The 27,318-nt window shown below is 38.0% G+C and overlaps 1 protein-coding gene across 4 annotated transcripts in view; it reads left to right on the top strand.

Annotated features, from left to right (window-relative positions):
• The window catches only part of LOC150099946 (ATP-binding cassette sub-family C member 1-like), a 684,487-nt gene that overhangs the window by 562,641 nt on the left and 94,528 nt on the right, over positions 1-27,318 (top strand). For all 4 annotated transcript variants that reach the window (XM_090403130.1, XM_090403131.1, XM_090403128.1 and 1 more), the window contains one exon: positions 15,787-15,888. In XM_090403130.1, coding sequence (XP_090259256.1) covers positions 15,787-15,888 — 102 coding nt within the window. The remainder of the gene's footprint in view (positions 1-15,786; positions 15,889-27,318) is intronic.

Here is a 27,318-nt window from a genome sequence, read left to right as displayed (position 1 = left end):
GTATTAAAATAATATGTCAAGGCAGGCGTCAACTCCCTGGCACATTCCTTCAGAATACGTGGTGATATATTATCAAGTCCCACAGTCTTATTTACATCTAGTTCACTCAACTCCCCAAACACCTCTTGCTCACTTACAATCAGTCTCTCCTCCCCATCATCAACTGCTCTCAATCTTTCCATGAAGTCACATTCACAAGATTGAAAGATCTTTATGAACTGCTCATTGAGTATCTCCACCACACATTCTGCAACAGCTGTCTTTATACCATTTTCTCCAATCAATGTCATCCTTCCATAATCATTCTTTCTTTTGCTGGCTACATATCGAAAGAACTCCCTAGGATTCTTTTTGGCTTCATTAGCTAACTGCTGTTCATACCTCTCTTTAGCTACTCTCACCAACCAAGTCACCCTCCTTGCCTGGTCTTTGTAGACCTCATGAAATTGGTTACTTCCACTTCTCTTATGCTGCCTCCACAATGCCCTTTTTCTCTGTATCGCATGCTTAATCTCTTTATTCGTCCATCTCACACCTACCTTATTTAACCTTCTCACCCGTGGAATACATTTAGACATTGCATCTACTAAATAGTTTTTGAAAATCCCCCAAGCTGCATTGATCTCTTTTCCAGCTAACTCCTCATTCCATGCTACACCTGCAAGCTGTCTCCTGAGCTCTTCATAATCACCCCCCCCCCTTGAGACAGTGTTACTGACCATAGGAAAATGTGTGAGATGACAGTAAACAACAAAGTGTAAATAACTGTAAATTGAAGAGTGGGCCTAATGAAGAAAAAGCATTTGTGACTGATCGTAAAATAGTCAGAAAGAATGTTACCAAAAAACAATGCAATATTTGAAAGCTGAGTTGAAGATAAATCAAGAGATAAAGTGGATGGGGGAGTGAAATTAAGCAAATTATATATGTATGGAAGAATGATGAAGACTGAACTGAATGATGTCTGTATGAAAGAAGTGTTGTATAGGGATTAGGTTATTAGAGAGGTGTGATGAATGAGAAGATGCATGAGTTTTGTTTTCAGGAGGTCATTGAGAAGGATAAAAGATAATAGTGTGATAGGAAAAGTAGTCATTGTGTAACTCGAGTATGACAGTGATGAAATGAGACAGAGAGCAAGAATTATGAATGAAATGCTAGCAGAAAAGTGTTGAAGAGAAAGGAGTGCAGTTTTTTGAATGTGTGGGATGCGTTTGAAGGATGAATAGAATGGACTGCATTTGAATGGTTTTGTGTAAGTTATTTGGAGAAGCTGCTGCTCTAAGAAGGAGGGATTGAAGTGGTGCTTATGAATGAAGAAGTGGGTAGCACAAGTGTAGAGAATGAGAAAAGTGTACAAGACAGACAGGAAAATGGAGGACTCAGGGGGGACAGGGGAACATAAAATGAGCAAGGTTGATATTCAATATTCAAAGAAAAAGTGAAAGTGTGAGTAGACAAAAGAATCGAATAGGGTGAGATGTGCGGGTAGTTGGACAGTTCGGCTTGAAGAAGGTATTGGAAGAAAGAGAGAGAGAAAAACAGATCAAGGAAGGCATGGGGAAGTTCCATCTAATAAATGATATCAGTGAAAGTTGTTATAGATCCAGAAATGAACACTTATGTTTGTATACAAATGTTAGAAGTATCAGAAACAAAAGGAATGAAATTATTGCCTTGATTGAGTTTGATCCAAAAAAAAAAAAAATTGTTGCCATAAGTGAGATTGGATGAGAATGACATCTGGACAGGAATAGAGATGGAAGGATATGATATTTTTCATGAAGAGAGAAATGAAAAAAAGTTGGGTGAAGTATTGTTGATGGTAGAAAATGAGTTATGCCCATGCAAGGGGGAAATAGTGACAACATTTTGAGGCAGACTGGTGCAAGATACAGGTGAATAGAATGAATTACTTAGCTGTATGTTGTCATAAACATAGTAATGTGGAAAGCAGTGACAATAAAATGTATAAGCAATTTAGCCAAGCAAATATGAAATGGGTGATCATCATGAGTAATTTTAACTATGGCAATATAGATTGGGATGATGAGATAGCATCCAGAAGTAAAGAAAATGAATTTCTTGAGTTTTTGAGTGACATCTACCTCAGGCAGTATATAACAGGGATACACAAGGATCAAGGACCTGGGATTTGATCATCTCAAGTCATCACACGATGTCATTATAAATAAGGCATCAAATATCCCTCTAGTTAGTAAGAGTGACCATGAAGTGATTACTTGGGTGGTTTCCAGCCAAGGACTTTTGTGAGGAAAGAACATTTGTATCTAGAACAAGAGTGATTATCAAGAGACAGTTGCAGCTGTTACATGGAATGAATAATTGGTTAGGAAAAGAGATCATTGCTACTTAGATGATATTCAAGAATTATATAATAGAAACAATGTCTAAACATACTGTGAGGATGAGACGGTTAAATAAGGTCAGTGTGAAATTAAGATTAAGCATGCAATACAGAGGAAGTATGTGGACAATATAAGATGAGCGGCAATAAATAATCAGTTCAATGATCAGCACTAAAAACAGACAAGTGATTCATTTGGTACATCTTTTTTAGGGGCATTGCTGTTTAACCTGTATGTTAATGATATTAGGAAAGGTTTGAATGAGAATATTCAGTTGTTCACGAGTGATGCAAAGCTGGGAAGAATTATGAGAAATAGAGTAGATGTTGTGACTTTAGAACAGGACTTAAATAGACTGAGTGAATGAGAACTAGGGTGGAGTTCCCATTTCAATATTGCAAAGTGTAAGGTTTTAAAATATAAAAAACAAAGATGGGATGTAAAGTATGCACATGGTGGAGATACATTAGATGGATGGAGGAAATCAGAGATCTGGGTGTGATGGTGTATATATCAATCTGAAATTTAGGGGACACATTTATAAAATTGTGAGGTGAAAAGGGGAACAGTGAAAGTTACGAACTTAGGAGTGAAGATACAGGAGGCAAAGTTGAGATGGTTTGGTCATGTGATTGGGAGGGAGGACAAGTGTGTAGGAAGAAGGTCATGCAGATGGATGGAGGAGCTGTTGGATGAGGACTTGAGGATAAAGAACTTGGATGTGGTTATAGCCCAAGACAGGAGGATGTGGAGACTCATTAGAAATAGCTAAACTACTGAATTCTGGCGGTGATGCTGAGGACTGACTTGTAGATTCTTATTCCATTATATAAGGCACTAGTTTCCAACCTGTTTTGAATCATGCTCCACTTCAACACCTCAAACATTTTGATGCCCCTTCTAGGATAATAGTCAACCAAGTTCTGAAAAAGTATAATATCAATAGATATTAAATAAAAAAGAAACACAGGTAAGACTGTTTTCAATTTGACATCCTTCAATGAATATAAATTTTATATTATGAGGGTGGTCTGACAAGTTCTCTGCCTCAGCCATATATGACAACACTATCGGCACGAATTTTTTTCTAAGTTGGTACATTTGTCATAAGCATCCATGTGAAATTGCAAGTCATTCAATCAAGTAGTTTGTTTTATACAGCTGTCTGAAGAAAAAGTGTTGTCTGTATCCCTTGAAATGGATAAAATTGAGTATCATGCAGTTATAAAATTCTTTGTAAAAGACAGTTTAACAGCAAAAGAAATTCATTCGAAGTTCATAAAAGTTTATGAGCACTCTTCTCCTTTGTTTTTGATTTAGAAATGGGCTGCCGAGTTTAAACATTGCCGTACCAGCCTTGAAGATGATCCATGTGAAGAACGTCCAAAAAGTGTAACAACACCAGAAATCATTCCTCAAGTGCACGATTTGATATTGGATCAGTCAAAGTGCGTGAAATTGCTGAGACTATAGGCATTTCAAAAGAACGTGTAGGATATATTTTGCACGAAGAATTGCAAATGAAAAAGCTTAGCACAAGATGGGTGCAGCTCTTGCTCACAGCAGATCAAAAATGCACTCACATGAAAATCTCCAAATAGTGCTTGGAGTGTTTTAACAAGAATAAAACTGATTTTGTGCATCGATTTATTATTATGGAAGATACTTGGATTTACCATTACACACCAGAATCCAAACAGCAGTCAAAACAGTGGACAGAAGCCGGTTGTTCAGCACCAAAGAAGACAAAGTTGGTTCCATCAGCAGGAAAAGTCATGGCATCAGTGTTTTGGGATGCTAAAGACATTTTGTTTATTAATTATCTTGAAAAGGGTAAGACAATAACCGGGGAATATTATTCCAATCTTTTAACCAGACTAGATGAAAAAATTCATGAGAAAAGACCCTGTTTGCAGAAGAAAAAAATCATCTTTCATCAGGACAGTGCACCTGTGCACAAAGGAGTTTTGGCAATGGGAAAATTAAGGGATCTGCACTATGAATTGTTGGAACAGCCACCATATTCCCCAGATTTGGCTCCCTCTGACTTCTGTCTCTTCCCAAAACTAAAACTCTTCCTTGCTGGACAGCATTTTTCTTAGAATGAAGAGGTGATTGCAGCTGTAGAGGGGTATTTTACAGATCTTACTGAGAACCACTACAGGGCGAGATAATGACTCTGGAGGATTGCTGGAATAAATATATTACTCTTAAGGGAGATTATGTTGAAAAATAAAAATAATTTTGAAATTATAAATTCGTTTTTTCATTGTTAGGCCAAGAACTTTTCAGACCATCCACGTACACTTTGTATATTATAAAACATAAATCAAGCTCAACTTAATGTGATCCTTGAGCTTGATGTCTATTGCAAAGAGTTTTTATTTTAGGTAAAAATTTAGTCAATTTCAATCTCAAATCCCTATGGTTTGTGATATCCTGATGATTTCTTTTTTTACAGTAACAAGTCATTTATAGCACTAAAGCCACATTCTACTAAATATGACAATGGGAAGGGCAACAGTAATTTTCTTGCAGAACTAGTTGAATTTGGGTATTTCGTTTCTGCCTTGTCACAAAGCCATACCATTATTCCTTTTATGTTGAATAAAGTTCTAATAGACTTATCATTTTGCATGTCTGAGAGTTTTTCTTGATCCTGCATGGCCACAACAGTTAATTAAGTCTACTAGCATTGTCTGAGTTAATCCAAGATGTAAAATCTATTTATTTTAAATCAGAAAATCTGTCATTTAAATCATCATCCATTTTGCTCCACTGATCTGCAATAACAATTACAGCAGCATCAGTTACATCACGCTTATATCACCAAAAAAACTGGTCAAATTTTTTGGCTGAAACATTCTTTTGACATAATTGCAGAAATGCAATGAAGCGAAATATCTTAGCCTTTGCATCAACATGTATTTATACTACTACAAACACATATAATAAATAAAAAAGTTAATAAAAAAGTAAAATTTTAAAAGTCTGTCATCACAAACAGAGAAAAAGAAAACAATGAAATATGATAGATTATGTTTATGTTTTCAAAGAACCTAATACAGTTCTGGTAAAATGTTCATTTTATTTAAATTGGTAATAGCGCAACTTTTGGGTGACCAGAAAACTAACAACATTTAAAAATGTTACATAGAAAAATGCCTCCTAGCATAAAAAACATTGACAATACATAAAAAAAATAAACAAACTTGCTTTGTTCTTTCTACAACAAAAGCTGCACGAAGTTAAATTGGCACTGTGTGATTTTCTTTCATGACTACTTGTATAAGAAACTATAACACATTTTAGGAATGTTAGTCAAGTGAGTTTATTTATCATCCTACTAGTTTTGCCGATTTTTGCTATCGGCATCTTTAGAGATACAATTGGTAAGCAATATAAAGGTAACAGACTAGGTTTTAACTGACAGTTCTAATTCATACAATATTAGTATTGTGCGAGACAATGAGCGTGTCTTGGGAACATGATTTATTTGTTACGAGACATAATGTAATTGCCGTAAAAGTTCATTTCTTTGATGTTTAGTGATCTAATTCAAGTTTTCCAAATTTCCGGTAGGATTAGACCTTGATTCTTATTCAGGTTTCCTGTTGAACGGGCGACCATAGCAGCCTCCTTGAATGTTCTGGAATGGTAGTTCTCTTCTATATAGGGCATATGACTCTTATCCCACTCAATAAGATGGTTGGTAGATGCAAAGTGGGAAGAAAGGCCTGAAATATCTTGTCTGTTGTTTCTAACATAGCCTATGTGCTCCTTCTGTCTCATTTCGAAGCTTCTAGAGGTCTGACCAACGTAACTAACACCACAGGAACAAGGTATATTATATACTTCAGCGTAGTTGTAGAATGGATGAGGGTCTTGTCTATTATCCATATGCTTAAGACCTCTTCAAAACGAGACAGAAGGAGCACATAGGCTATATTAGAAACAACAGACAAGATATTTCAGGCCTTTCTTCCCACTTTGCATCTACCAACCATCTTACTGAGTGGCATAAGAGTCATATGCCCTATATAGAAGAGAACTACCATTTCAGAACCTTCAAGGAGGCTGCTATGGTTGCTCGTTCAACAGGAAACCTGAATAAGAATCAAGGTCTAATCCTACCAGAAATTTGGAAAACTTGAATTAGATCACTAAACATTAAAGAAATGAACTTTCATGCCAATTACATTATGTCTCATAACAAATAAATCATGTTCCCGAGACGCACATTGTCTCACACAATACAAATTTTGTATGAATTAGAACTGTCAGTTAAAACCTAGTCTGTTACCCTCATATCGCTTACCAATTGTATCCCTGAAGATGCCGATAGCAAAAATCAGTGAAACTAGTAGAATGATAAATAAACTCACTTGACTAACATTCCTAAAATGTGTTATAATTTTTTAAATTGGCACTTTTTACTTTTCAGAAGTGACAGTTGCTGTGATCTAATCTTAACACACTTATGCTGCAAAGTGTTTATGTTGACTACTGTACTAGTGCATCCAACTTTTTTTCTTGGAAAGTCAGGCTGCAACATCGATAATTCATCACCGACAATGGTGATTTTTTTATTATATCGGTGATGAGGTGATGAATACAATATCGTTTTCTAATTGCCCCCCAAAATATTCAAATTGCTCCCCTGTGGGGCATACACCCCACTTTGGAATATAGTAGTCTACATGTTGATTAAACTTCATATGGACTACTGTGCACTGATATGTTCACCTGGTTTTCAAAAGAATGAAGACATAGTGAAAAGGGTCTAGAGGTGATTGTCTAAAGTCATTTCTGGTCTCTGGAATGTTGTATATGAAAAAAGTTTGAGAAGATGCAATTTACAGTCCTGGTAGATATGGGGAGGAGTAGTGTTTCATCAGAGACATATAAGACAGATAAGGGATTCTTATCATTATTATTATTATTATTCAGGCCTACATGGAGTCAAAAGACACATTGTGGGAGATCCTTCCTAGGAAACACAGTCTATCATACCACTCATTGACCGTTCTTGTTCTCACCACTCTATCAGGCAATGCAGTCTACTGTTCAACTACCCTCCATGCAAAGAAACCACTCCTCACCCTCTTGCTCACATCTTCTTTTTGCAACTTCCAGGAATGGTCCCTTGTCATCACTCCTTCCTACTGTTCTACCAAGTGAAAGAACTCCCCAGTGTCAACCCTGTAACTACCTCTCAACAATTTAAAAGTCTCGATCATATCACCTCCTTCTATCTACCAAACTTTGCAGTCCACATTCCTTCAGCCGATCCTCATAACTAACATTGTACAGTGCTGAAACCATCTTTGTTATCTGCCTCTGAACCCTTTCCACAGTTAATTTATTCCCTTCAAAATCCTGGGGACCAAATTTGAGAACAATAGTCTAAGTGTGGTCTGATCTGATTAGGGTCTCATACAATGGAATGATAACTCTTTTATCTCTGCAGGTTAGCATCCTTCAAAGTTGTAGCAATCCTTTGGATTACCTTCACCAACTTTGCAATATGTTCCCTGAATTTCAGTTTTCTATCAATCATCACCCCCCCCCCCAGATCTCTTGTCTCCCTGTACAGCTCCTCCAATCGAGTATGCAGCCTCCCATACTTCCCAAACTTCAAGACTTTACATTTTGCTGCATTAAATTGAAACCACATTAATTGCCCATCTGTCTACTTTATTCAAATCCTCTTGCAGGGCTTCTGCATCTGCACTATTACTAATAACCCTTCCCAGCTTCACATCATCTGCAAACAACTGAATATCCCCTTATAATCCATTGACAACGTCATTGATATAAAGGTTAAACAATGCAGGTCCCAGTACTGAGCCTTGTAGGATTCCACTTGTAACTTTCTCCGTCCTTGATACTGCCCCACCATACACAACTCTGTGATACCTATCAGACAGCCAATCCTGAATCCAGTTAACTAATCTGACATCTAAACCCATGTGCTGCAACTTAAATATCAGCTTATCATGTGGCACCCTGTCAAATGCCTTTGCAAAATCCAAAAAAATGGCAGTATATGCCTTTCTCCTCATCAACTGCGCTTGTCACTTTATTAAAGTTTCGATACAATGCGGTCTACAAATTGTAGTATCCCTTGTTCAATGCGGTTTAGATATAACGCGGTTTACAATTTCTAGTAACCCTTTTTTTTTTCATATATTTTTCACTGCAGCTTTTAAAAATCAGATTTTATCTTCATTAAATTTGTGTCTGCCTTTATCGCTCTAGTAGTTAAAAGTATTGAATTTAGTTTTATTGTATCCCTGAATAAGGAACAGTACAGAGGCTTTTGCAGTCTGTGTCATTTCAACAAACAGTGCAATTAGAGACAGATGGAATAAAAACGGCGCTAACTAATAAATCACATGTCCCCTCTCACAGAAACTATGCTGTGTAGACTTAAGCAAAACCATATGTTGCACTGAAACACAGTATCTAACTAAAAACTATTGTCCAATTTTTCAATTATGAAATAAGTGTTTGTTTTATTGCATTTGAAATTCTCGATGTCATTATGACAGATCACAAAGGCTAAGTTAAAATAAAAGACTACCAAGAATTGAAACATGCCATATAATGAATGTGTGAGTTTGCCTGCCGGGAAGCCATAAAATTAAACCACGGGTTGAAACGTTTGTGTGAGTTGAGCCAGTTAGTAATGAGAAGTTCCGTCGGAACGATAAATGACACCCTGTTGTGAATGTGTTAAAACTAATAGTGAATGTTGTTATGACAGTTTCAGATATTATGGAATTCGATTGAAGAGAATTAGCATTTCAATTCAACATTTGTGGTTGCCTTTTGGTTGCGCAACCTTTTGTTAATACTCAACTAATCATATGCATGTCTTTATAGCTGCTCTCTTGTGTAAAACAAAATTCAGCTTGTACGTATTGTAATAATTAAAAAAAGTGGAATAATTTATAAGCGTATAAAAGGATATCACCTGTAAATGGTGTTGTTATCACCTGTAAATAAAAAAGGTGTTGACGAGGTGGCCGAGTGATTAAGGCGATGGCGTGCTAATCCATTGGGGTTTCCACGCGTGGGTTCGAATCCCATCTTCATTCTATTTTTAGTGTTGTATGGTGACTCGTTATTAAGAGGGGTGATAGATGGCAGTGTAACTAAATCGTACTTACCGGGTGCGAAATTTAAGGATGTAAGTGAGAGTATTAGAGTGCAAAAACAGAGGGTGAAAGAATTAATAATTGTGGCAGGTATGAATGAATTGAAAAGTGATAAATTTTTTATGAGAGAGGACTTGAAAGTATTGTTAAAGGTAGCAAAAGAAAAGAGTGACAGAGTTAGAATGGTTAGTCTGTTGCCGCGGTATGACAGAGAAGAGTTTAGAAGGAGGGCCATAATCGCAAATGACATTATGCGCAGGTTATGCAGACGGTATGGTGTGGAATTCGTGGACGTATGGAATGAGTTTGAAGGGCGAAAAGGACTTATACAGGATGGATGGCCTGCATTTGAATGGACTTGGTGTGCGGAGACTGGAAAGAGTGTTGCTGAATGAAGTGAAAATGGATGTGCAAAACCAGGGAAACCAGAACTACCAAGGAGGGGGGGGGAATGGATATGCAGACATCAGTGAGACAGATGAGTGTAAGAATGTATATAATGTACCCGAACCAGCACTAAGGACAAAAAAATGGGAATGGGTCATTTAGAATAACGCATCAATATAGGGGTGGGACTAAGGGATCACTGCATTTCATGTATACTAATGCCAGGAGTATTAGGAACAAGAAGGAAGAATTTTTGGCCTTGATTGGCTCTTCCTGGCCACAGGCTATTGGCATTAGTGAAACATGGCTGACGGAAGATGATATACTTAGTGAGATAGAATGTGTAGGTTATAGTGTGTTTAGGAGGGACAGAGAGAATAAAATGGGGGGAGGGGTATTATTGATGATAGCTGATGAACTGCAGCCAAGGAGAATTGAAGTTGTATCGCAGGATAGTGAAAGGAGCTCATTTGAGGCTATTTGGTGTGAGATTGAGACTGGCAGAATAAAATATACAGTTGGGTGCTGCTATAGACCAGGTGATGGAATAGATGGTGGAGATAGTATGCATAAACAAATTGATGAAATGAGTGGAAGGAGGGTAATTATTATGGGGGATTTCAACTATGGTAACATTGATTGGAAGGAGGAGAGGACACATGTGAGGAAGGAAAAGGATTTTATTCAATTATTAAGGGATAACTATCTGAGACAGCATGTAATTGAAAATACTAGGGGTGTGAGAGTGCTTGACCTGGTAATAGCATCTGAGAATTTGACTGTAATGAATATGACCATGTTGCCACCTATTGGTGAGAGTGATCACACCTTTAGCCACCTCCCAGGTGGCTAAAGGTGTGGAATTTTCGATTAAGACAGGGTATATGTGGAATTACCGTACTGGCAAGTATGACAAGCTTATGAGATTGCTTGGATCAGTGCCATGGCATGTACAACTGCAAGGGCTGGACGTCGATGGAGCATGGGAAGTGGTCAAGGAGCATTTACAGGAGGTTATGGCTGATTGTATACCTAGGGTCCGAATAGTAAAACAAGTAGGGGTTAAATGGATGAATAGCACCATTAAGCTTGAGCTGCAAAAAAACAAACAACTGTGGGGGGGAATTTAAAGAAAGGGGGTGACCTGCAGGCACACGAACGGTATAAAGTGCAGGCCAGAAAGGTAACGAGTGTGGTAAAAAAAGCAAAAGCGGATTATGAAAGGAAACTAGCTATGCAAGCAAAAGAGAATCCCAAACAGTTCTTTCAATATGCTGCAAGCAAAAAAAAAACTGTACACGGCAAAATGATTTTAAGGAATGACGATCGTAAGGAGGTCACTGAATCAGTCGATATAGTGGAGTTACTGAGCGTGCACTTTGCAAAAGCATATCATCCAGGTGATGACATTGAAAAAATGAAGAAACCATTAGTTTATACGGGAATAGTGATGAATGAAGTGGAGGTGACTGGTCTATTACAGAACCCTTAATGTGAACACATCTGTGGGATTGGATGGTATACCGGCATGGGTCTAGCGTGAAGCGGCTAAGGAATTATCAGTGCCCTTGACCATGTTGTTTAATCTGAGTCTCAGGTCTGGTTTAGTCCCGAAAGTGTGGAAAGAGGGGAAAATAGTTTCACTGCATAAAGGAGGATCCAAGACTACTGTTGCAAATTACCGACCGATCAGCATATCAGGAGTCGTTGTCAAGGTCTTGGAGAAAGTAGTCAAGGGAAAAATACAGGAATGGATTGATGAAAATGAGATACTGTACAGGGGACAGCATGGCTTTGTGAAGGGTAGATCATGCTTCAGTAACTTGCTCAAGTTTTATAACAAGGTGACGGCTGAACTGGATAAGGGAAATGGGTTTTTACAGTGATACTGCTGGACCTGGCAAAGGCATTTGACAGGATACCACATGGAATACTAATCCGTAAACTACAACATATGGAAATGGATATAGGGTTGGTGAGATGGATAGGTGGTTGGTTGATGGAGAGATATCAAAGAGTAGTTTATTCAGGGGTAGAGTCCAAAAGATAGCCTGTGACTAGTGGTGTGCCGCAGGGTTCTGTTCTTGGACCACTGCTGTTTAATCTGTTCATTAACGATATAGGGAAGGATCTAAGTGGAACAATTCATTTGTTCGCTGATGATGCAAAGTTCGGTAGGGCAATAGTGAATGCAGAAGATGTCAAAATCTTGCAGGATGATTTAGATAGATTGGAGTTCTGGGCTAAGGAGAATGGATGTCAATTTAATGTGACAAAATGTAAGGTTATGCATTTTGGGGTGAAAAGATTAGCAGCAGTATACCACATTGGTGGAACTGTACTCCAAGAGATTGATGAGGCCAGGGACTTGGGAGTGTTGGTGGATAGGGAGATGAAGTTTAGGGGGCACATTGCAAAAGTAGCTAAATCAGCTCATGAACTCACTTGGTTGTTGAAAAATACCTTGACGAGCAGAGACAAGCAAGTTATTGTACCTCTGTACCGAGCCTTGATAAGACCTCATCTCGACTACTGTGCCCAGATTTGGTCACCTCGGTTCCTTCTTGATGGGGAGGAGGTGGAGAGGATCCAGAGGCGAGTGACTAAGATGATAACAGGTCTATGGAATGAAACATATGAGAACAGGTTGAAGATTTGTGGGTTGCAGAAACTAGTTGATAGGTGGAAAAGGGGAGATATGATTGAGACATTCAAATTGCTAAAGGGTTTCTATAGGATTAATTCAGAGGATATTTTTGAAATCAGGACTGGTGGTAGGAGAACTAGGGGACACCTATGGAAGCTGGGCAAGAGTGTGGTTAGCAGGGGTGTTAGAGCTGGGTTCTTTACTTTTAGAGTGGTAAATGAATGGAATAAGCTGCCAGAGTCTGTTGTGGGTGCTATGACAGTGAGCGAGTTCAAGGCAAGGTATGATAGATACTGTGAGAATGTAATCGCATAATTGTTTGGATATGATGTTTAGGGCCTCCCTCGATGAGTCTAAGAACTCCTGGAGTCGCCCGAAATAATAATAATAATAATATACTTGGATTTCGCAAAAGCTTTTGATAGAGTACCTCATGATAAGTTGACAGTCAAACTAGGGCAGAGGGGTTGGATATTAGATTAGTGCATTGGATTGGAGACTGGCTATTTGATAGGTATTAACAAGTTGTGTATGGTGGTGCAATATCCAAGAAAAGGAAAGTCACTAGTGGAGTGCCTCAGGGATCAGTTTTAGAGCCATTACTATTTAACTTGTATATTAATGATATTGGCGAAGATTTGGATGGAGATATTCAGTTGTTTGCAGATGATGCAATGTTGGGACGAACCATAAAGTGTAGTGAAGATGTTGTGGCCTTGCAAGAAGACTTGAATAAATTGAGTGATTGGGCAAGCAAATGGGGATGTGAGTTCAATGTTGAAAAATGTAAGGTTTTAAAATTTGAAAAACAAAGATGGGATGCAGAAATTATGCTTGGTGAGAATATATTGTTGGAAGTAGAGGAAATAAGAGATCTGGGGTAATAGTGGATAAGGATCTAAAATTTAGGGGGACATATCGCCAAAATTGTGAAGACAACACAAAGACTTCTGGGAATGATGCGGAGGGCACTGATGTGTAGAAGTAGGGAGATTCTTGTTCCATTGTATAAGACTTTGATTAGGCCACACATGGACTATTGTGCCCAGATTTGGTCACCGGGTTTTCAGAAGGATGAAGAGATGTTGGAAAGGGTCAAGGGTCCAAAGGCGAACGACTAAGGTAGTTTCTGACCTCTGGAATGTTGAGTATGAGGAAAGATTGAGAAGATGTAATTTGCAGAGTCTGGTGGACAGGAGGAAGAGGGGAGATAGGATAGAGACCTACAAGTTGGTAAGGGGTTGTTATAATATCAATAGTGGAGAAGTTCTACAGAGAATGGTGGGAGATCAGGGGAGAACCAGAGGTCATCCCTGGAAACTGTATAAAGAGGGGTGTGAGTAAGGGAGTGAGAGGCAGGTTTTTTCGTGCAGAGTTGTGAATGATTGGAATGCCTTGCCTGAGCGTGTGGTGTCTGCAAGGAGTTTGAGTGTGTTTAAGACACGGTATGATGAGATGTGTGTGTGTGTGTGTGATAAAAGGACCTCCCAGATGAGACTTTGACTCCATGAGGTCTTGTTTAATAATAATAATAATAATAATAATGACAAAACCAATGTTTATTAACCGATCCGCAAATCCTCGTGCGATGAAAGGGCTCAACAAGTCCACCATACCTGTTTATTAGCGGGCCAACAAAAAGGCATGGGTTACAACTAGCATGTTTGAAAATTGGTTTTTCAAGTGTTTTGTACCTGATGTAAAAAATTACACAAAGAAAAAGAATATGGACTTCAAAATTCTACTAATTTTAGATACTGCACCAAGCCACCTAACAAATGTAAGCCATCAGGATATTAAAATAACTTTTTTGCCACCTAATACTACTTCACTTATTCAACCACTCGACCAAGGAATAATATCAACATTTAAGTCATATTATATTCGGTGAACATTCCAATTTATTTTGGAAAAAATGGAATCTAATCCAAACATGACACTGCCTCAAGTGTGGAAAGAGATTTCAATATTGAATTGTGTGAAAATTATTTCTAAGTCCATTAAGGAATTACAACCCTCTACACTGAATGCTTGCTGGAAAAAAATATGGCCTGCAGCCATTCTGGAACAAAATTTCGTACCTCCAGTGGATGCCGAGCTACATAGTATAATAAACGTCACACACATTTTTGGTGGAGAGGGCTTTTGCGATATGGTTGAAAACAAAATTAGTGAATTAATTGATGCAGAAACAGATTTAAATGAGGAGGAACTGGTACAATTAATAGATGGCGTTGAACCAGATGGCAGGAAAAGTTCTGCCGAAGATTCTGATTGTGATGAATCCGTTAAAGAATTCAGTTTAAAGAAATTAGCAGAAGGATTGGACTTGGATTCCTCAATGGAGCTCTTGGGAAAATTCACAAGACAATTGGCTATTTGTTTAGTGCCATATTATGAACTTAATAAAAAAATTGCACCATAGTGGAAAGCAAAGTCTTATTACTGATGTCTTGATAACTAAACCAGCCGAAGTATGCAATGAAAATTATACAAATGATGTCCAAGAGATTTCGAGTGGCGACGACCTCCGGCCACTTAAAGAACATCTACGAAATGTTATTTCTGAAGACGATGATGATTAAAATATGCACTTTATTTTATTGTGTCTAAAACATTTATGCATTATGTGCAATGAAATTTATTTACAATTTGTAATTTGTATAATTTTATACTACGTATTTGGCTCATAGTTTATGTTTTCTTAACTTACTTGAATTACCTGAATTAAATAAAAATATTGTTTTTGTTTGATATGTCATTGTTGTTTATATAATTTAAAAAAAAAAATTTCGGAACATAACCCTACTTTTTCTATGTGATCTAAGTCTTACATAACGCGATTTATATAACAAGGCATTTCTATGGAACCTAACATCCACGTTATACGAGGCTTACCTGTATTTGAATTTGATTGTATTTAAGTCATGATATTATAAGCTGTGCATCAGACTTATGCAAAAAAAAAAAAAGGAGTCTTTCACTCCATGGAAGACTGGGTGTAATAGTAATAATAATAAAATTATTATGTATTACTGTTATAGTATTCTGTACACCCCTGAGGATACATATCAGGAAGTTGATGATGATGATGCTGTTAACCTGTATATTCAATGATATATATATATATATATGTGTGTGTGTGTGTGTGCGTGTGTGCGTGCGTGCGTGCGTGCGTGCGTGTTAAATCCATTTTGATTTTCAAACAATTCTTATGTAGCTAATTGAAGGTTTAGAATGGCTAGTGAGAGTTACCTCCCAACTTGAAACTAGTATTGTGGCACTGGAAAGGGTCAAGGAGTATTCCTGCATTGAAGAGGAGGTAAGAAATAATATTATATGTTTATAACTCCTTTTGTATACTGTACATAATGCATGCAATTTGATTCTCTAATAGAAAGCAAAATCTAATCATCAGAATGATAACTCTTAAATGTTTCAACTTTACATGTGTCCATGTACATGTAATGATTTATTCTTTACATATGCATGGACACAAAGAACACACACACACACACACACACTCCCTCACTCCCTCCCTGGACTGTGAAAAATGCGTATCAAATTATCATTATTAAGCATTTTATTTAACTTTTAAAAATTAAAAAAAAAATAGAAAAACATATATTAGACATACAAAAAAATATGAATATTTGCTTGACACTGGCAACAACACAGTTTATTGAGTCAGTCTTCTGTTTTGCCACTTGTTGTTGGTATATGAGCATAAATACAAAAAAGTGAACAGCCAGTTCAACTGAACTGGCTGTTCCTTTGATCAGGCTATGTAAGTTGAGTCTCAGAACAGGGAAGATTCCACAGGAGTGGAAAGAATGTATGATAATCCCATTACACGAGTGTTGGTGCAAAGAGTAATGTTTCTAATTATTGACCTATTAGTGCCTTAGGACTAGTGAAGAAGATTTTGGAAATATTGATAAGTGCTTGACAGACAGACAGATAGCCTGAACAGAATCTATACTTTGCAATGAACAGTATGGGTTTACCAATTTCCTCACATTTTATAATAATGCTCATATTGAGTTAGACAAGGAGGAATGGATACACCATGATACTTTTATACTTTGCAAAGACTTTTGACAGAATGTAGTATGCAAGTCTGTTGCATAAATTGGAAAATACAGGATTGGATTATAAAATATTAGCATGGATAAGAGGATGGCTGACTGATAGATCTGGTATATGAGGCAGATGTGAGTCTTTATAAGGTAATTAATGGTGTACTACAGGGATCAGCAACATTGGGAAGCACATGTGACATACAGCTGTTTACTAATGATGCAAAAATGGCAGAATGATCAGGATTGCAGCTGACATGTGGTACTTGCAGAATGATTTCAATAGGCTGCAACTGTGGGCATATGAAAATGGTTATCAGTTGAATGTTAGAGTGTAAAAGTTATACACTTTGGTGTAATGGGATTATTATTATTATTAAATTTAATAATAAGTAGCACAAGTGGAAATATCCTGATGGACATATATTCAATCAAAAAAACCATATCATAATAAATAAAAGACATAGGAATTGCATTCAGAATATTCAAAGCTTCAGAGGAGCTGAGTGTGATAGTGACTATTTTCTATTTGGTGCTATTCTGCATCATTGAGATATAGTATTAATAAACTACATAAAACAGAAGAGAGATGAAAATATAAGTTTGTATTAAAACAGAAATTTAAAAAATATGCAGCTGAAAAAAAACCATCTGGAATCATTAAACAATAAATTACACGATAACCACAGTAATTAACTTTAATGAAAAGAAAGTACTGATATTTCGTACTGAAAATAACAGTACATCATCAATACGAAGAAACAAGCAAATCAAAGAAATGGGAATACAAGGTACATACAACAGTCGGTGATTTACCAATTAAAAACTGTTGCCATGTGCTAGAAATTAATATTAATAAATAATATTATTAAAAACTGTTTTGATGGTTACATAAAATAAGAATCTCCCAAACTTTTGGGAGAGTGAGAGACAATCACTTTGATTCAGATTTGGCCAATGTAAAAGGGCTTCTCAACTTTCTTTGAAAAGGCATTCATATTTAAACCTGCTTCTATGGAGAAGACGAGCTTCATTCCACTGGATACTGCGTTTAGTGCCCATACTATGTTGTGCCAGACCAGACTTTTGAGGTTTTATGTATCCAATATAATACTGATGTTCATTAATTCTTTTTTCCACAGAACACGTTCACAAGGTATCTAGTAAATGCCAGCTAATGATAGCGGTGACAGGTTGTCTTTTGTAGATGGCAACCAATGAGAAATTTTGTTCATAAGAAAATATGTGGGAATGAGATGATACCTCTTCAAAATTCTACCAATCGGTTCAGAGATGCCAGAAATATAAGGGATTGGAACCCTGTGGTCTGTTGAAGAATACTGAGGTGTTGGAACATAGGAATCAGTTATCTGCTGGATTTGATTAGGGTTGTAACCATTAAATTTCATTAATGTTTTGCTAGTGAGAAGTTCTTGTTGTAAGCTTGAGGGAGAGAAGCACACATTATGTGCTCTATTAATTAAAGACTTGATAACACCATTTTTTTTTTTGAGAGGTGTGATGAGCAGACTTTTGATGAATGTATCTGTCAGCAAAGGTAGGTTTTCAATAAACACTGGTTGATAAATTACCACAGGCTGTGCATGTAAGAAGGATGTCAAAGAATGTTGAAAGAAAGAGTGTCAAAGAAGAAATATGTCAAAGAATGTTTCATTAAAGTTAATTACTGTGGTCATCGTATAATTTATTGTTTATAGTCATGATGCAGGTACCTTTAAAGATTAGATCTGGAATCATATCAAGCATAGTATCAAAGTAGCAGTAGGAAATTCATTTGGAATTTAAAGTAAAATACAGTGTAAAAAATGGTTTAATGAAGAATGTGAAATGGCAGTAAAGAAAAAGATAGAAGCATTTAGCTTAATATTCCAACTGATATTCATGCTGCTCAGATATATACAAAGAGCAGCAAGGAACCCAATAAAATAATCAGACAACAGAGAAAAAAAATGTTTACATGAACAGATTGAAGAACTCTAGAAATACAGTAATAACATTAGAAAATATTTCCATGAAATTGAAAACAAAAAAAAGCAGGTCCACATATGAAAACAACATATGAGAACCTATAATAATAAACAATAGCAATGGACAAACACTAGCCACTAGAGATGAAATAGCAAACAGGAGAGTACTTTAACAAACTGTTAAACTGTGATGAACATACTGAGTCTTTTAAACAGAATACTTATCACACATGTCACCTAGAAATATTTGAACCTTCACCAGCTGAAATAGAAGAAAGTATAAAGCAGCTCTATGACAACAAAGCACCAGGTACTGATGGAATAGTAGTCTAATTCATTCACCAGATATGAGGGAAGTGAATAATCACTCCTATTACATAAGCTGGTAAATTTAATATGGGAAAAAGAAGAGATACTGGCAGAATGGAAAGAATCACTAATGACTCTAGTATATAAAAAGAGAATCAAAAATGTATCTGAAAATTATAGGGGGACATCGCTACTGTCAGCAGGCTTCGAAATTCTATCTAATATTATTTATCTTTATCTATCTAGATTTATCTATAATTGCAGTAGCAACTGTATCTCTGATCATGGAAAGGTGACCATGCGGTCTTGTACTGGAGGGTTGCTCAACATGTGGAAATTTCAGTCAAGAAAGGGTTTATGTTGAACTACAAAGCTGATGATTATGACAAACTTAGGAGGCAACTTGGAGCAGTGCCATGGCATAAGAAACTAAATGGAATGAATGTTACTAGTGCATGGGAAGTAGTCAAGAATTGTTTCGGCATGTCAGTATCTGAGTGTATACCCAGGGTCAGTAGGATAAGCCGAGTAGGGATTAATTGGATGACTAGCAATATGATGCTGGAGCTGCAAAAAAATAAAGTATTGTGGAAGGAATATCAACAAGGTGATCAGCATGCCCATGAGCAGTATAAAGCACAAACAAGAAGGGTAATTAGTGTGGTAAGGAAGACTAAATCTGATTTCAAGAGAAAATTAGCTAACTAGACCAATATAAATCCAAAAGAGTTTTTCGTTACGTAGTAAGTAAAAGAAAGAATGCTTATGAAAGATAACTTTACTCAGTTCTGGTGGTAGGAAAAACAGAAGCAGAAGAAATAGTCACTTACTAAGTGATCACTTTGCAAGGTCATATCATCCATATGGTGACTTTGCAGTTACTGAGATGACAGACTGGTGAGAGCATTGAGGTAGATGAACAGGAGGTACTCAGTATGTTGAAAATTATCAGTGTGAATACAGCAGTCGACCTGAATGGTATGTGAGCTCGTGCTATGAGAATGCAAGTGGTGCCTCTGGCGAAGTTATTTAATCTAAGTCTCATGGCAGGGTTCCAAGGGAGTGGACAGAAGGTAAGATAGTTTCATTACATAAAGGTGGCTCCAAGACAGAAGTAGCAAGTTACAGACCAATTAGTATCTCTGGAGTGGTGGTTATACTTTAACCACCACTATCCACTAATATTCCTATCCACCCATTCATGAATGGGTGGATAGGAATATTATACTCAGAAGCATGATTTTTTAAAAGGTAGGTCCCGCCTCAAACTATTACATAAGTTAGAGCAAATGGGAATGGATATGAGGCTGGTGGCATGGAGATTTGGGTGAAGTGGAATCAAGGCAAAAGAAAGTGGCTATTGGAGTGCTCCAGGGGTCAGTACTAGGACCACTACTCTTTAATTTGTATACTAATGATATAGCAGAAGATTTGAAGAGGGATATTCAGTTCTTTGCTGATGATGCAAAACTAGGGAGGAAAATAGTTGATAAAGATGATGCAGATATCTTACAGGATGATTTAAATAAACTTAAAAAAACTTCCCACATCTTAAATAAACTGGCAGTGTAGGCAAAGGAAAATGGTTGTCAATTTAATGTTGTAAAATGTAAGTATTGCTGTTTGGGATGAAAAGATTACATACTTTGTATCATACTGATGGTACTAGTTTACAGGAAATTGATGAAGCTAGGGATCTGAGTGGGTGGGGGTGATTGTGGGTAGAGATCAGAAATTCAGAGGACATATTGCAAGAGCTGGCAAAATAGCTCAGGAAATTACTTGGATGCTGAATAACACATTGACAAATAAAGATAGAGAGATGATCATCCCTCTTTATAAGGCCATGATTTGGCCACATGTTGACTACTGTGCACACACATTTGGTCACCTGCATTTCTTGTGAATTGAGAGGTGGTGGTGGAGAGGATTCAGAGATGAGTGACCAAGCTTTGACAGGTCTGTGGAATATTCCCTATGAAGAAAAATTGAGGGTGTCTGGCTTCTATCATATCTTTTCTCCTCCACCTGTTTAGCTAGCAGGTAGAGGAGAGGGGATATGATAGAAACTTTTAGGTTACTAAAGGGATTTTATTACTATTATTAACATTTGACTTCCATGAAGTCAGAGACTCATTGTGGGAAGTACTCACTATTGCATACAATGCTCATCCAACCACGTCTTAAACTGATTCAGTGTGTCCACATCCACAACACACTCCGGCAATGCATTCCACATGCTAACCACCCTCCATGCTAAGAACCTGCTTCTCACTCCATTGCTCACACCCTCCTTATACAGTTTCCAGCAATGGCCTCTTGTTCTGCTCCCCTCTCCAATTCTATGAAAAATCTTTTCCATGTCCACCTGAAAACAACCTCAGACCAGCTTATATGTCTCAATCATATCCCTCCCTCTTCCTCCTATTCACAAGGCTCTGCAACTTACATTCTCCCAATCTCTCCTTGTACTCCACATTCCAAAGACCACTGACTACCTTTGTGAATCTTCTCTGTACCCTTTCCAGCATATCCTCGTCACCATGAAAACCCAATGACCAAATTTGCGCACAATAATCCATATGAGGCCTGATCAAAGTCTTATACAATGGAATCATAACCTCTCTATTTCTGCATGTCAGGGTTCTCTGCATCATTGCCATTATTTAATGTGATGTGTTCACAACTTGTGCAATGTGGCCCTGAATTTCAGGTCCTTGTCCACCATCACTCCTAGATCTCTCATCTCCTTTACTTCTGTTAAAGTTTCCCCACCAAGTGTGTATACTTTGCATTCCATCGTTGCTTACCAAATCTCAAAACCTTACACTTAGCAACATTGAACTCATAGTTCCACTTACCTGCCCATTCATGCAATCTATTCAAGTCCTCCTGTAAGGCATTAACATCAGCCTGACTGTGCATTGCTCTCCCCAGTTTTGCATCATCCGTAAACAGCTGGATATCACTAGTTAAACCCAACCCAATATCATTAACATACAAATTGAACAACAGTGGTCCCAAAACTGACCCCTGCGGCACACCACTGGTGACCTTTCTCTTTCGAGACACTGCACCCCCATATACAACTTTCTGATAGGTACCTATCCGACAGCCAGTCACCGATACAACACAGAAGTCTGTTATCCAATCCCATTTGTTTCAGTTTTTTATTATTAATATTATTATGGGCAACTCCAGGGAGTCCTTAGACTCATCGAGGGAGGCCCCAAATCATGTTCATCACAACTATTCCACATTCATACAGTATCTATCATACCTAGCCTTAAACTCATTCACTGTCACAGCATCCACCACAGACTCTGGCAGCCTATTCCACTCATTCACCACTCTAAGAGTAAAGAACCCAGCTCTAACACCCTTACTAGCCATACTTTTGCCCAGTTTCCATGGATGTCCCTTAGTCCTCCCACAACCAGCCCTGATCTCAAAAATATCTTCTGAATTAATTTTATAGAAACCCATCAGTAATTTGAATGCCTCAATCATATCTCCCCTCCTCCGCCTATTAACCAATTTTTGCAACCCATAAATCCTCAACCTGTTCTCATAAGGTTCATTCCACAGACCTGCTATCATCTTGGTCACTCGCCTCTGGATCCTCTCAACCTCCTCCTCATCAAGAAGAAACCTAGGTGACCAAATCTGGGCACAGTACTCGAGATGGGGTCTTATCAAGGCTCGATACAGAGGAACAATAACCTGCTTACCAAAGGTATTCTTCAGCAACCAAGTGATTTGATGAGCTGATTTGGCCACTTTTGCAATGTGCCCCCTAAACTTCAACTCCTTATCCACTCCTAAATCTCGTGCCTCATCAATTTCCTGGAGTACAGTTCCACCAATTATTATTATTATTATTATTCCTGATACCTCCAAGGAGTCCGAAGACTCATTGCAGGAGGACACCTACAACTGTCTCAACTACTACACCGAACCTCTACTACGAATCATCTCGATCAACGCCATCTACCGCCCACCTCCACCACTACCACAACTAGTATTTTTTGTCTGTAAATTGCGTGTGTTCTGAAGGGCCGATTTTCTGTATGCGGGATGAAAAACCCGAGTTTTCCAGGAGAAAAAACCCTGCTACCTCCGTATGAGATCAGCTAACTCACCTTCGAATGTAGTAAAATGCTGCCAATCTTTTCACCCCAAAATGTACAACTTTACAATTTGCCACATTAAATTGACATCCATTCTCCTTAGCCCAGACCTCCAATCTATCCAAATCATCTTGCAAAATTTTTACATCATCTGCATTCACTATTGTCCTACCCAACTCTGCATCATCCACAAACAAATGAACTGTTCCTCTCAGATCCTTTCCTATATCATTAAGAAACAAATTAAACAGCAGTGGTCCAAGAACAGATCCTTGTGGCACACCACTAGTCACAGGCCGTCTTGTGGACTCTACTCCTGAATAAACCACTCTCTGATATCTCTCCATCAACCACCCTCCTATCCATCTCACCAAACCTATATCCATCCCCATATGCTGCAATTTACTGATTAGAATTCCATGTGGTATCCTGTCAAATGCCTTAGCAAGGTCCAGTAGAATCGCTGTAAACCTATTACCCTTATCCAGTTCAGCCGTCACTGGGTTATAATACATGAGCAAGTTACTGAGGCATGACCTACACCTCACAAAACCATGCTGTCCCTGTTACAGTATCCCATTTTCATATATCCAATCTTGTATTTTCCTCTTGACTATTTTCTCCAAGACCTGTTATGCTGATTGAATAATGATTCCTGTTATGCTGATTGGTCGGTAATTTTCAACAGCAGCCTTGGAACTGCCTTTATGCAGTGGAACTATTTTCCCCTCTTTCCACCCCCTTGGGACTGGCCGAGACCCGACACTCAAATTAAACAAAATGGTTGCAATGACAATTCTTTAGCTGCTATCCCACAGATGTATTGACATTGAGGTTTTGTAATAGACTAGTTACCTCTACTTCATTCATCACAATTCCAGTATAAGCTGTTGGTTCTTCCATTCCTGCAATGTCACCTCCTGGATGATATACTCTTGCAAAGTGTTCACTCAGTCATTCCACTATATCGACTGATTCAGTTACCTCCCTGCCCTCAGCATTTTTTAAAATCATTCTGCCATGAACATTTTTCCTTTTACCTGCAATATATTGATAAAACTGTTTGGGATTCTCTTTAGCCTGCATGGCCAATTTTCTTTCGTAATCTGCTTTTGCTTTTCTTATCACCCTTGTTACCATCCTGGCCTGAGCTTTATACTGTTCCTGCGCCTGCTGGTCACCTTTCTCCTTAAATTCCCTTCACAATTGTTTCTTTTTTTGCAGCTCAAGCTTAATAGTGTTATTCATCCATTTAACTCCTACTTTATTTATTATTCGGACTCTTGGTATACAGTCAACCATTGCCTCCTACAAACACTTCTTAACCACCTCCCATGCACTATCAACATCCAGCCCTTGCAGTTTTTCATGCCATGGCCCTGAGCCAAGCACACACCTAAGCTTGTCATACTTACCAGCCCGGTAATTCCACATGTACCCTGTCTTAATTGTAAATTCCACTCCTTTAGCCACCTCCCAAGTCATGACCTTATGATCACTCTCACCAATTGGTGGCAACATGGTCATGTTTGTTACAGCCACATTCTCAGATGCAATTACTAGGTCAAGCACTCTCTGCCCCCCTGGTATTTTCCACTACATGCTGTTGCAGATAGTTGTCCCCTAATAACTGCATAAAACCCAATTCCTTCCTCCCATGTGCCCTCTCCTCTTTCCAGTCAGTGTTACCATAATTGAAATCACCCATAATAATTACCCTCCTTCCACTCATTTCTTCTATTTGCCTATGCATACTATCCTCACCACCTATTCCACCACCTAGTCTATAGCAGCACCCAATTGTATATTTTGTTCTGCTAGACTCTATCTCACACCAAATAGCCTCAAATGTGCTCTTTTCTCTATCCTGCAGTTCAACTTCTATATTCCTTCGCTGCAACTCATCAGCTATCATCAATAACACTCTCCCCCCCTTTTTATTCACCTTGTCACTCCTGAACACGCTATACCCATCGCATTCAATCCCACAAGCTTTATCATCTTCTGTCAGCCATGTTTCACTAATACCAACAACCTCTGGCCTGGAAGTGCCAACCATGGCCAAAAACTTTTCCTTCTTGTTCCTAATTCTCCTGGCATTAGTGTACATGAATTGCAGAAGCCCATTTGTCCCATCCCTGCTTTGATGCCTTATATTAACTATCCAATTCTGATTTGTTGTCCTTCATACTCGCTCGGGCATATTATACTCATTCATACACTCAACTGCCTCCCTAAAGTGTGCATATCCACTCCCCCCCCCTCTTAATAAATCTAGTTTCCCTAAGTCTGTACATCCACTTCCACTACATTCATCAACACTTTTTCAAGCCTCCATACACCAAATCCATTCAAATGTAACCCATCCATCTTATATAAATCCTTTTGCCCATCGAACTCACTCCACAAATTCCACACCACTCTCCATGCATAACTCACGCATAAAGTCATTGGCAATTATGGCCCTTCTTCTAAACACTTTTGTCATACCGTGGTAAAATACTTACCATCCTAACTCTCTCACTCTTCTCTTTTGCTACCTCAAGTAATTCCCTCACATCCTCTATCATTTCCATTTTATCTTCTTTCAAATCATTTGTTCCTGCCACGATTATCATCTCTTTCGCCCTCTGTTTTTGCACTTGAATAGATTCACTGACGTCCTTTATGTTCGCACCCGGCTGGTATGACTTCGTCATACTCTCAACTATCACACCTCTTAATAGTGAATCTCCATACAATTTTATTTAAGAGCTTGTCATGTGGCAGTCTATCAACAGCCTTTGCAAAATCCAAGTACACCACTGTGTATGCATCTTCCTTGTCCAAGGTATTTGTCACCTTGATATAGTACATAAGTAAGTTAGTGAAACATGATCTCCTCTTAACAGACCCATGCTGATAACCACAGAGAATACTGCAGTTATCAACTCATTTCTGTATCCTACTTCTCACCAATCTCTTCAGCACCTTCACCACAAGTGCTATTATACAGACCGACCTATAATTTGAAGCTACAGCCTTATCACTGTCTTTATGCAGTGGAACAATTTTACTCTCCTTCCACTCCCTTGGAACCTGCTGCGTGTTGCAAAACTCGTATTAAACAGGCATGCCAATGCTACTCCCAGTTCCCTGAAACACTCCCTTAAGATGCGTGGTGATATGTCATCAAATCCTATTACCTTATTAACATCAAGGTTATTTCCTCAAATACCTCCTGCTCACTCACAATTAAGCTATCCTCTTCTGTGTCCTCTACACTTAGTTCCTCATGATTCTACCCTGATCAGGATGAAACACCCTTATAAATTGATCACTGAATACCTCAACAATGTCTACTGCAGCAGTTACCATTCTACTACTTTCATCCCTTAACTTCATCTTTCGTGATCAGTCTTCCTTCTACTTGCCACATATCTAAAAAACTCTCTAAGGTTTTTCTTCATGAGATTTGTCAATTTCTGCTCATACTGCACTTTTGTTTTCCTTATTAACTGAGTCACTCTCCTGGCTTGTTCTTTATATTCTTCATGTGACTGATTACCATTATTCAACTTGTACTTCCTCCAAAGTATACTTTCAATTTCAAATTTCATGCTTAAGCTCCACATTCGTCCATTTTACACCTACCTTATTCAGCCTTTTGGCCTTTGGGATACATTCGTACATTGATGCTGTTATGTATTTCTTTGTAAGTTCCCATGCAGCATTTACTTCCTTACCGCTCAACTCCTCGTTCTGTGTTATAGCTTTTCCGTGTTAGAAGTTGTCTCCTAAGCTTGTCATAATCACCAGCCTTATAATTCCACATATATCCATTTCTTGCAAAAGTCTGCATATGACTATCCACAACACAGGTGATTACTTCATGATCACTTTCCCCAACTGGAGGAAAATGTGAAACACCTCTAACAATTACATTCTCTGATGAAATGATGAGATCTACAACTCTTGATCCTCGTGTACCTTTCTTTATGCGCTGCCTGCGATAGTTATCTCTCAAGAACCTGAGAAATTCATTTTCCCTATTCCCAAATGCTATCTCTTCATTCCAATCTATATCACCATAAATAAAATCGCCCATAATATCATAAAATCACTAATCCAAGTTGTTTATACATTTCTTCATCACCACCTTCCACTTTTCCAGGCCTATAGCAACATCCAACTAAATATGTCTTCCTCTCAACCTCCACGTTACACTACACCCTCATAACCATTGCCACTATTTCCCCATTTCATG

This window comes from Typopeltis vanoorti, chromosome 13, assembly GCF_054136105.1.
Source record: "Typopeltis vanoorti isolate ZY-2024b chromosome 13, IOZ_Tvanoo_1.0, whole genome shotgun sequence".
In the NCBI taxonomy this organism is placed as follows: domain Eukaryota; kingdom Metazoa; phylum Arthropoda; class Arachnida; order Uropygi; family Thelyphonidae; genus Typopeltis; species Typopeltis vanoorti.
The sequence above is the reverse complement of the archived record's forward strand: the minus strand, read 5'-3'. Positions and strand labels throughout refer to the sequence as shown.